At 40.4% G+C, this 11,976-nt stretch overlaps 1 protein-coding gene across 1 annotated transcript; it reads right to left on the bottom strand.

Moving 5' to 3' along the window:
• Window positions 1–4,865: 4,865 nt before the first annotated feature.
• C22H17orf75 (chromosome 22 C17orf75 homolog) lies at window positions 4,866–11,603 on the bottom strand. Its single transcript, XM_059828188.1, has 10 exons — window positions 11,470–11,603; window positions 11,094–11,174; window positions 10,316–10,441; window positions 9,742–9,882; window positions 9,483–9,540; window positions 8,683–8,802; window positions 8,008–8,072; window positions 7,749–7,885; window positions 7,114–7,217; window positions 4,866–6,509 (listed from the first exon to the last, which is right to left on the bottom strand). The coding sequence occupies exons 1-10, from the start codon at window positions 11,601–11,603 to the stop codon at window positions 6,300–6,302; spliced, it is 1,176 nt and encodes a 391-aa protein (XP_059684171.1). The 3' UTR covers window positions 4,866–6,299.
• Window positions 11,604–11,976: the final 373 nt, after the last annotated feature.

Below are 11,976 nucleotides of genomic sequence, written 5' to 3' on the forward strand. Positions count from 1 at the left end.
ATGGAGTCAGGAGCAGCACAAAATGCTTAAGCTTTTATAATTATTTTTTTAATCACTAAAATTATACTGTGAAAATATGTTGTATTTTTACAGAGTATCAGGAAACCCAGTTATATTGTTTTCTAATGCACCCAGGAGTGCCAAAGTGCTGCAGCACCAGAGTGCTAATAGCAAACAGGCGTTTCTTTTACCTCCAGATGTCCTTGAAGCTGCTGGCTTATGTCGGAGACATAATATTCTCCATCCTACTCATTTGTGGTTCCAACTTGTCACAGTCGGCAACATGTTCCTGAAGGAGCTGTCCACAGAGGGACTGGTTTTGGTGATTGTCTTCGTTTTATTTCAGCTGCTGCCAGGATTTTACATCAGTCAGATAAAATGTGAATCTGTTGAACCTTACAGACGTGCAGTGCTAGAGCAAAAGGCAAGGACTGTTACCAATGTACAGATTTGAACAGTGCATGTTAGAGGAAGTTATTTTATGCTTGTGTCCTTGTCCGAGGGCACAACACCTGGGGAAAAAAAAGCTGTTTCTGTGCTGGACTTCCCATTTAGTAAGTATATTGCAGCACTGTCCAGTGAGGATGGGTGTAGGGCATAGTAATGCAGACTGGGAGAGCCTGGGGTGCTGGTTGTCCAGCTCCTTCAGGCACACCTGCCAGCAGCACAGATGGGATCCAGCCCAGAGTCTCCTGCTGATCCCTCATCCCCGAGGAGGGATGGGAGAAGTGGCTTCAACAGCCATGGGTAGGAAGAAGGAGGAGGAGAATCAGGTAGATCAAAGTCCACGGGGCTGGCAGATTGCACCTTTTATTCCGAGATGCTTGGAGACAGGTAGAGATTAATCTTGCACACATCGGTGATAATATAGGAAGGAAGAGGGGGAGGGTTGTAGTGGAGTGATGGGAGAGGAGGTTACCAGAAACAATTTCTGAGTGAGGTGTAGAGGAGTCGTAAAAATGCTAAGAATTTACTTTTGCTGAGTTCTTAAGACAACATCTTATGACACTTTTTCCCCATCAGTCGATGAGGAATCTTAGCACTTATGTGGCATATTGTGATTCCTCACTACTTGCTCCTTTAGCAGTAGGATGTATTTTACCAATGGGGAAGGGGGAGGCCAGAGAAATGATTGTCTGAGGTTGCTGGACTAGAAATAAAGCTCAGGGATTCTGTGTCCCAAGACCTTGCTCCTTCTGATGGATTGTACTGCGCATATGTTTTAAATCAGATTAGATCAATTTGAACTGGGGTATGAAGGATGGAATCTGACACATTAGAGCTGGTACTAAAATAACAGCTGTCTGCTGACCTCACAAAACAGCTGCTGTTTTGTGCCAATATTTAGTCTCACAGGATCGTGTGTAGGACTTTCACACATGCTTCAGTGAGTAAAGAGCTCAAAGTCTGGCTGTTTACATAGATTCAAGCTCAGCTCGATTGCTTTGGAAACCCCATCCACTGGCTTTACCTGAAATGGAACTGGAGAATATGGATGCAGTTCAACACCAGCAACTGCTGGAGGCAAACTGGGATCTAGAGAACAAAGGCCAGCACATCTGGGGTTTTAGCCTCTTTCAATTTTGCTGCTGTTCTATTTCTTTTGTAGTAGCAGTTGGTCTACAATGCTCTGTGATATGACTCAAAAATTCTTTCTGCAATCACTGATGCTGAGAGCTGGTTATAAAGGAAAATGGTGTGTTTTGCCGCTCTGTAAGGAAAGAATCACATATAAGACAGAAACCAAGATTGTTTAAAGGTAAATGTATTTTTAATGTCACCGTTAATCATTGGCTTTTAATTGGAAAAAGCTTTCTAATGAGGTATTTCTGAAATGCCAGTAGTAGAGAAAATTTATGTTTCGGGGTACTTTACAACACAGAGCACAAATATATTCCCTAGGCCTGATTTAAGTAGCAAAAGTACATTAATTTCTATAGATAGAGACGTTAGTCACGGACTGTCTCCTGACTCCCCCACAGTGTCCGTTTAGTTTGCAAATAAAGCTAGATTTATGCAGCTTTTCTTTTGCTTACACTACTAATGCTAACAGTACGTCCAAGTGTGAAACACAAAGCACTAAACAATGTAATTTTCTGCCTTAAAATACTGAACAAATGATACTTTCCCGTTAAGGGCTAGTAAAACAAAATTATATTTGCAAGGTAAGACGCTATGGTATGTTTCCAAATATTTTTGTATTGTGTACATTCTGTATATTTTTGTTGTAACAACATTATCTGAGCGCAGAATCCATTAAATTTTTTTTGTTGGTGGTTTTTTTGGTTTTCTGTTTCTCTTTCCTTTTTTTAAATAAAATTGAGTTGTTCTACTTCACATGCCAAAAAACAACCAAGAAAAAACGTTCAAAGACAGTTTTGTAAGTTTGTCTACAGTTAACACAGTATTTAACAAAAGAGAAATTGGTTTTGAGCTCTACAATGTAATCTTTTAATAATGACATTGATAACTCATTTTTATGTCTCTCTAAAGTGTCTGTCTAAAAGATAAAGGGGAGAGTGAGCTGCTGCTTTATTTCTCCATGAGATATATCAAGGATGCAGAACCGGCTTGGGACTTGTATTGAAATTCAGGTCTTGTCCCACTATTTGACAACTGACACTTTAGTGCACTAGTGACCTCAGAACTGCGGGCAAGTTGACAACCAAGTACATTAAACGGTTTAAATTTTTTTATCGGGGTGGAGGGTTGTTCTCTTTTAACATCAGTCTCTACTGAATGTCTTAAAATCTCAGAGCCAACACATTCTCATCTCTTGAATCAACAGCAGGAATAAGATACACAGGAAGTTCTGCAGCAAACCTCCAACTGATTTAGTTATTTTGAGATAACTAAAATAAAAATCCTTCCACCGATGTGGAAGGGGGAGGCTTATTTTGAAAAATATTTTGTGTTTTTGTTGGAAAACATTGGGTTAAAGTGTAACTTAAATGAAGATGTAACTAGCAGCAGTTCCTATCAAATTTGTTACTCCTAAGGGGAGGCAGATCACTGCTACCATATGTGGGACTCAGCTCTTGCTGTTAGTTTTCTGCACTCAGCTGAGCTTTCCAAGTCACTTAAATCTCTTTATTCATTACTTGAGGACTTTCAGCAAGAAGGTAATGTGGGTTTTGTTGGTTTTTGTCAGTTAATACAGGAAGTGTTACTATCTGCTAGCACCATACATTTTTCTTGCTGGCTAAAATAATTTTAGAAAGGCAAACTGAAGGACAGAAATATTGCCAATTCCAGCATATCTGTTGCAGAGAAGCAGCCAAAAGCTGGCAGCCTTAATCACACAAACTTGTAAAACTCATTATCATTTTATTCCCATAGCTCCAGTCATATTCTGTATAGTAAGCATTGCTCATAAGTGTTGGGAAGAGAAATACTAATTGGTTTATATACTACTTCTCTTGGGGGTAAGGAGGGGAGAAACGCAAAAAACCAAACCAGACTCTGATCTTCCAAACTGCAAGAGGTCTGTAGCACTTAAATCGAAACTTGCATTCTTAACACAAGCCTGGGGGATTTTGTGTTTGGGTGTTTTGGGGGGGTTTTGTTTGTTCGTTCATTTGTTTGTTGTTTTGGTTTGTTTATTGTTTTGGGTTTTTTTTCCCCCAAAGGTTTTTAAATCAGACCTTTAAAACTGCAGTAAAAATCTTTCAGGTTTGCAAACTAAGTGCACAGCTCAGCATCTTCTGACCTTTTGTGTGTTTCATCCTGAGCTTTGAATAGATTGCTGGAGGAAGTTACGTGTGCAATACTCTCCAGGCAGTCAAGCAGCTAAACCAGCTGCTTCTGCATTATTTATTATGTTTTTGTTTAATTTCCTTTAGTTTTTTTAAAATAGAAATTATAATGGGAAGATGCCAGTAAAACCTGCAAATTCATGAACTACCAGGGTGTATTTCAATGTGTGTGTGTGTGTGTACTTGTGAGCGGCTTGAGTTTAATAGTTAGGTAACTGAATGGCAAAGTCACTGCAGAACTGGCAGAAGCAAGGTGATGTTAAAACAAAGACTGCAGAAAGCAAGAAGTTATGTTTTTCATAATGCCAGCCACCTTCAGTGCTGGGAAAATTCAGGAAAAAGGAACTTGCAACAGAAAAAGCTGCGACTGAAGCTGTCCACGTGTAACAGAGTACAAATTCAGTGGGACTGGTACTGAACAATGCATTACCTTGAAGAGGAGAAGCCCCAACAAGACTCAGCAAAGTTTTACAGTTAAGGTTAAAAATATCTGGATTTTGAAGTGTGATTTAGGATAATTTACCTAGTAAACAAAACAAAAATCTTATTTAAATGTGTAGTACAGGTCCCAGGATAATAGGATAATTCAGGTTATAAGGGACCTCAGAAGATCTCTATTCCAACCTCCTGCTAAGAGGTCAGCTAAGAGGTAACGTAGGTTGTTCAGCACTTCAGCCAGTTTGTTCTTGAAAGCTTCCAGGGATGAAGGCTGTGCCAAGCAATTGTGGTTGCATCTCAGGAGAAGTTTGTCACCACTGGCATTGCTGTGCTTAATATTGCATTGTTTAATATTTATCCTTGTAAATATTAAGGCCAAGTGCATAGAACACCTGGTCCCACCAGGCTCTGGCCCAACTCTCCACCCAGCTGCGGGCACAAGGAACAGGACTAGTGCAATGATTTCTTACACTCCTACCAGATCACAGTTACCTGTTCTTCTACCTGCCTCCTGATCAGGCAAAATACTAAACTTACTTAAAAATACGCACAAGCAACAAAGGGTTTTATTGAGTAGCCCTGCTTTACTCACTCATGAATAAAATATTCTGAAAGAAAACATTGTTACTTCTCAGAGCTCCTGCAAGAGAGAGAATAAGGGCTTTGTTTTCTTTCAAATTACGTTTATTTTCTTCTCTGACCTGCCTATGTATGTTATGTCACCTCAGCTGTCAACATGACATGTGCAGACTCCTGTGCATTACACTAACAGCTCCTCTGCATTGTGTGAATAAAAGGTTTTAAACAGGAGGCATCAAGGACAACACTTATTTGTAATTTAATGTAGGCACACTACCAAGGACTTGAATGCACCTTATTGTAAACCTTACTGTAGGTTCAACACAGTGGTGCCACAGGAAAGCATTCAACTTCTTTTATCATCACAGTACACAGCTCAGGCAGAACAGTCAAACTGAACTGCATAAGTAAGACTGGTACAGTTACTGTTTCAGGGAGAGGGGCGTTCAACCACCCTCTGCTGCAAAGCAAAGCAACACAGAGTTTTGCTTGTATCAGGTTTGCAGAAATAGTCCTTGTTTACATGGACACTCAGAGGCCTCGTGAGTTTTGATTCCAGCTGTAGCCAAAGATTTTCTTCAAGTATTCTGCTAAATGTCCTATGATGTGGGTAAGAATTCATTGCTGAAATACAATGAAATGTTTTAAAGGCTGACAAGTTAACTTGGGAACTTTAGTTTACTTCAACGTCTGAAGAAGTTTCTGTTTAACCTGTAAAATTTTCAGGTTTAATCATATGTTTTTCAGTCATGAAGAATTATTTACAGTTACGCAAAATGGGTACTAAGAACATACAAAGAAGGTCTTGATCACAATGCAAACTAACGAAGAATGGGATTCATCAAACAGCCTGGGAATTTAACATGTCTGTCCAGTGTATGTATGCATACATACGAGCACATACCAACCAATTCCTAGAACTGTTCAGTCTTAAAGCAGTTCTATTTCATACAAATTAACAAGTTGCTTATCTAGTAACAGAAGAACAAACTGCCACTTTGAAAGTAGAATGTGGAAACTAGCTACAGAGTTGTTACCTATGTTCTTATATAAACCAGTATGATTAATTCATTTACTATGATTTATCCAGATGTTTGTGCTTCTTTATACATTAAAACAAAAGTAACCAAATCTTAATGATTAGACATGATCATTTTAGAGATATTTAAAATATTTAAAACATTGAAATGCTAGCCAGGTAAGGGATTTGTTTGGGGTTTTTTTGTTCAATGACTGTAAAACCCCAATGTCATGATTTCCTCAGAAAAGGAGCAAGTCATTTGGAAAATCTGGTAAGCACTGAAAACTATGCAGAAGTTTGTATGATCTGATATTTACACATTAAAAAAAGCTCATACTGCTTCATCTAAAAAAGAGAAAAGGCAGATGAAACTGCAACTTAGGTTTGACTTCGGTAATACTTTTAAATATAAATTAAAAATCCTGCAATAGTGAAACTAAGCTGCACAGAAAAAATTAATGATTTATACAATACCCTCAAATGAGTACAGAATAATTAAGATAATTTTAAGCCACTGATGTTTCTCTCATGAATTCCTCAAGGACGGTCACCACATTTCTGGCTTCTGGCATTTCTGCATGTTCTACTTTAACAATCTTCAAAAGGATGTCTCCACTACCACAGTTTTTCAGAAACATGTAACACTTGAACAAGGCGTAGTGGTTCATTTCAGCCTGGCGGATAAACCTCTTCAGGTTGTTAATGTCTTGTATAGCCTGGAAAAAGAGTAACAGAGCATTTTCTTATTCCTTCTACGTGGAAAGAAAACATACTATCATGTGGAAAAGTGAAGGAAGAATAGTGGGAGAAGCAAAAGCATTCCAATAGGAATTTTATATTACTACTTGAGTAATGCATGAATTTAGTACTGTCTTTGATGCATATTACCACTGTTATTGTAACGATAAAAAACGTGTGGACACCACAACTTGATCGTGTCCAAACCTATAGGAAGAGTTCTCCTCTTCTATTATGACGCATCACCTAAGATGAGTTAATTATAGAATCCATGTTACCCAACTACATGGTATTGTGTGTACACAGCTCACATTAACTATTTTCAGAAAAAAAAAAGTGGGTTTTATTTTAAATATGAGAAAATGCCTTTGGCTTACTCACTGAAGAAACTTTCACACTACTTTACATTCTGGTCTTGTCAACTACAGTAAGCCAGTCCTCAACTTAAACTTCAGAGTTAAGCAGTTAATCATGCATAGACATCATAAGTAACCCAAAACATTTCCTTGCTGCAAAAAGAGTATTTGCTCCCTCAGTAATCCTGTTGTCTTCTCCAAGTCTTTAACATATATGAACAGGTACCTTCAATTTAAAGTTTTCCAAAATTTGCCGGAAGAGAAATGGATTTCCACCTTCAGCACCATTCACAAAAGCATGCATCCAGTCCTCACAGAATCTGTTGCTTCCTGTTACGTGTTCAGGAACCCAGAAGAGATGAGAAAAAGTAAATGAGCTCAACATAAATATATAGCTGCATTCATCCAGTTTAATCACTCTCACATAACAACTAATAATAGTATTCCTGGGCCAGGAAATAAGCCTTAAGTAAAACAATACATGTAGAAAAGAAGAGCAAACATAGCTACAGTGATTACATGAAATTCTGTTCTGATTGTTGAATCCCTTCTCACAACACTTGTCAAAAATATAACAGGAAAAAAACGTTTTGCAGCTTCCCTGAAGTGTACAAGTCAGTTTCATAGCCCGCAAACTAAATGCACTGTGGATTTTATTAGCAGCCATTTTCAAAGCAGAGTTCCAGTGTGTCTGGTAAAACAAACTACTCTGCTACCTCATAGGAAAACAGGTGGTGTAGTTTCCAGACAGAATCCAAACTTTCTGGCCATGAACCTATGAGCTTCTGAATATCCTCAACTCTCAGCAGCTGAGGGATGCAAGTGGGTAACATGAAGATGTATTCACTGCTGTAATCTCACCTGCATTATGCAACTGAGGCTGAGGTCCACTACAGTCTATAATCATTGACTTGTGCTGTTCCTCAGTCATGGCAATACACAAGGAGGTCATTGTTCCTTCCTGAACAAGTCCTTGGAGGCTGGCAGCTGCCAGAAACCTGACACAAAAAGCTCTTGTGAACTGCTTGCTTCTTTACAATTCCTGAACAGCAAGAACAGGAGGCTGTCATACACAAAAGCCGAGTTACTCACAGGTTCCTTCATCTCAAAGTATCCTTACCTGCTAATGTCTTTTTCTGTTCTTTCATCCGCATTTTTTACTTCCACAGGAGTGTAACTCAAAGCCTTAAAACAAACAAAAAAATATGAAAAAAGCTAGATGCAACTTTGATATTACTTCTGTTGCTATATTGCAGTTACTAGCAATAAATACATGATGTGGTACTTTAAAAATTGTTCTTTTCAGAGAAAGAGTAGAAGCTAAGGGAATACTCCATATTATAGTCATTGCAGCTGGACTGGCATTCAGAAGAAATACAGCAGTTATACTCTATTAGCTATTCCATCCAAAGCCTCCTCAAACTCGGGCTAGAGCTAGGATTAATTTCTTTTCTGTTTCCAGTGATTTACATGAGGCACATAACCAATATAACATCCCTTTTTGTTCAGAGGAATTACAGCAAGGACAGCTTTCTCATGCTGTTTCTAATTTCAACTTGGACACAACTATGTAATCTAAAATGACTTAACTATAAAAATTGATAGAAGAAATTGCTATGTGCTTCCTTAGCAATAAAGCAGGGGAAAAGTACTTGCCCTGAATTAAAAAAAAAAAAAAGTTGTTCTTCATTTACTGCTAGCTGGCAAAGCAAATGCAAGAAACTTTTTAAACATGTTGGACTCACTGAGATTCCTTCTGAACCCTTTTTAGTTATCCAGTTTGATATACACTTACAGCATGTAACAAAAAGGCGAGTTTCTCCTGGAAGAGCTGTACTACTCTCTGAATAGGGCATATGGCATTCTCAAACCAGCTTCTCAAGTAGGGGTTAACATAGGTCTCCAAAGGTTTTTGCTGTAACAAGTTGAAACATTAAAACTTTAACTACAAATTAGACTTCTGCACAAATAGAAGCCTATTAATAATCTATTCAACCTAAGAGACTTGGATGTCAGAGCCTTCTTAATTTCAAACCACAGTAAAATAAAATAATGAGTTTGACATTTAAAGCCACACTTTATCAGCAATGAAGGGCTGTGCATTTTAAGAAACAGAACTGTAATATTATGGTATATACTGAGCTAAGACCATGCAACAGCAGACGGGATGAGAAAGTGACTTAAAATGCATAGTTTCCATTACAAAAAATGGACAAGAAAACCACTAAAATTCCTTCCTTAACATTCAGAAGCAATAAGAATCCAGGTACACATTGATAACTTCCCTGTAGACCACTACTTTCTGTAAGTCATTCTTCTCTCTGAATCTAACCGCAAGTAACCTTTAAGAGATTTATGACTGGCACAAAAACGTGTCATCCCCCTCCTTTTTTTTTTCCTTTCAACTTGTGTGGTTGATAGCACTTCAGACATTCACTGTCGCTACAGTGAATCAAGTATCTCTCTCTGTGTTTCATACTGGTACTTAAAACACCTTTTTTGTCTCTACAGACTAAATCTTCCAGATTGTCTTAGTAATTAATTTGCATAAATAGTAATTTTCACCACTTAAAAAAAAAAAAAGTTAGGCCTTACCTGCAAATGAAGGTTTATCTTCAGACTTTGAATATATTTGTCCAGCTCAAGTCTGAAAGTATCTTCTTAAGGAAAATAAGATGCATCAGTTAAGACCTGCATTTTTCCCTTTCAGTACATGGCTGTTACTGACATTTTTGGTTACTGGAAGGTGTGCACAAACAAGCTGATTTCAAGTAGGAAACAGACAAAAATGAGGACATAATTTTTACATCATCTCCCTCTCCACACAGATAAAGGAAGTTAAAGGCAAGGATATAGTTCCAGGCCTTTTTCTGAGCCACCTAAGAAACAAACCACATATTCTGGAGCATTGATGTCTGATTCCGGCGTTGCCATTTCTAGAAGATTTTCTTGTTGAAAATGACAGTAATAACAACCAACTTTATATTCTGGTATGCTATGCAGAAAAAAAAAAAAGAATTATTTTGTTACAGATACATCACAATAAACAAGTGCAAAAAGCAGACATACATGAGTTCTGTAAAGAATTTTCACCCGCTAGCACTGGTGGCTCCTATGATTATATATAGAGCTCTTAGACCTTCTCTATTTTCCTCTGTGGTGCTATCAGAGTAGTTTAAAAGGAAATAGTCATAAACACATGTAGTATTTTTTAAGTATTCAAACAGTAAATTATTTACTACAATATTTTTCTCAAAGCTACCTAGAAAAAGAGGGAACTGCCACTGCGTAAAGCTGTTATTAACAGCAGCAACAGACTGAGAACATGGAATCAGGATTAAACCAAAGTGCAGCAGCAGATGGCAAGATGTGCAATGCTGCCAACGTTTCTTACAGTTTCTCATTCACAAATAATTTTTAAAATTTACCTCAGCCCCACTGATGCTACATTCCCCATTCCTTCAAACAGGGCTCCTTTAGTAAGACGCTTAGCGATAAAACTGCGCAATTCAGTCTCCGCTTCAGCTGGTAAGTTAGTGTCCAGCAAGGAGAGGCTTTAAAAAACAAGAAGATATCATTAGCAAAAAGCAAATGTTATTGTTCTGTTTCTCTGAACAAGTGCAGAGCCACCTGCTTCTAGAACGGGGACCACTGTGATCTCTCTCTGGCTTACAGCTAACTTGCTCTGTGACTTCTGGCCCAAGAGAAACGCATTCAGTGGTTTGCCCACTAGACCAAAAGTCTGGAGTTGTGGCGTCAGCTGATGCTGAACTCCTCAGCAGCTATGAATAAGTCACTGCCCCTCTTTGTTCCTATGTTTCCCTAGTTGTAATACAGAATGACTCCATTACAGAGCTTGGGGAAAGACAAGATGTCCATTTAAAATTGTTTAATAAATGTTAATTATCTATTATCTACATGAAGACTTAAGTCAATACAGAAACGTCAAGTGTTAGTAGCAAAGAAAACAGAGTTCAAACTCAATGACGATAGTTTATGTTTAATACATTATTTGAGCTCTGTAGTTGTGTCCATTCCCTAGGTATTGCAGAAAAAGCACCCAGGGGACTTCAGTATGTTTTCACAGAGGCTTCTGCTTTGAAGGGACTTCAATGTACTTGCTTACTGTTCACCTAAAAGCAATACGGCAAAGGCTTCAAAATGGGGTATTACAGGCGATTTTGCAGCTCTGCACATTAGCTTTACCTGAAGTCTTCTCTGGAGGGTGTCTCTGCCGCCGCACTGCTGGGACTGCCATCCCCACTGCCTGCTCCCTGCTGCGAGGATCTGAAAATCAACCCATTCTTACGACTGATTCTACAGCCTTAACGCTCAGAGCACTGAAAAGGGACTGCAGCGGGGCAAGGTATGGCCTGAGGGTGTTTTAAAGCAGGAGCAGGGAATGGGGACGTTATGGGAGGAAACAAAATCTCTTCGGGGAGAGAGGGGGGAAAAAATAAAGCGAATTCAAGCAGCTGGGAGCCGACAAGGCCTGGAAACAGCCTCCCCGCACGGTGGACCCAGCGCGCACTCGCCTCGCCGGCCCCCGGCAGGCCTCGGCGGCGGCGAGCGGCCCCCTCACCTGCAGCCCCGGTAGCCGTAGAGGCTGTGGTAGGTGCTGCCGTGCCGCTCCGGCCGCCGCTCCTCGCCCGCGCCGCCGCCCTCCTCGCTGCTCTCCAGCTCCCGCTCATCGCCGTCCGGCAGCGCCGGCAACATCCCGGGCCAAGCCGCCGCCCGTGCCGCGGGGAACGCGGCGCCCTGCCGCCGCCCGGGCCGCGCCTCACCCCCGCCGCCGCGGCCCGCCCGCTCCGGGCCCCGCCGCTACGCCGCTCTCCGCCCCGGAGGCAGGGCAGGGCGGCGGGAGGGCGGGCGCACGGTGGGGGCTGCGCTACAGCTTCTGCCCCCACCCCGAGTGGGTGTACCCGCGCCCGTGGGCAGGCCGCGCCGAGGCCCCGGCGGTGACCTGGCTGAGGGTTCGTTGGGAGGCGGCTTTAAGGGCACGAACCGCTCAAGGTGCGGCCACATCCTCACCCAAACTAGAGGTGTGCTGGGTAAAGCTGAAATAGCTCTCATTGCTGCAACTCCTGCT

This window comes from Gavia stellata, chromosome 22 (assembly GCF_030936135.1).
Source record: "Gavia stellata isolate bGavSte3 chromosome 22, bGavSte3.hap2, whole genome shotgun sequence".
Lineage (NCBI taxonomy): Eukaryota > Metazoa > Chordata > Aves > Gaviiformes > Gaviidae > Gavia > Gavia stellata.

What these genes read in the sequence shown, in the direction of transcription:
- C22H17orf75 (XM_059828188.1), bottom strand. Translation starts at nt 11,603, where the DNA reads ATGTTGCCGGCGCTGCCGGACGGCGATGAGCGGGAGCTGGAGAGCAGC. An exon ending in CCCTCCAGAGAAGACTTCAG is followed by an intron (nt 10,442 to 11,093) that starts GTAAAGCTAATG and finishes TGTTTTTTAAAG; the next exon opens with CCTCTCCTTGCTGGACACTA. An exon ending in TCGCCTTTTTGTTACATGCT is followed by an intron (nt 8,073 to 8,682) that starts GTAAGTGTATAT and finishes GTTTGTTTTAAG; the next exon opens with GCTTTGAGTTACACTCCTGT.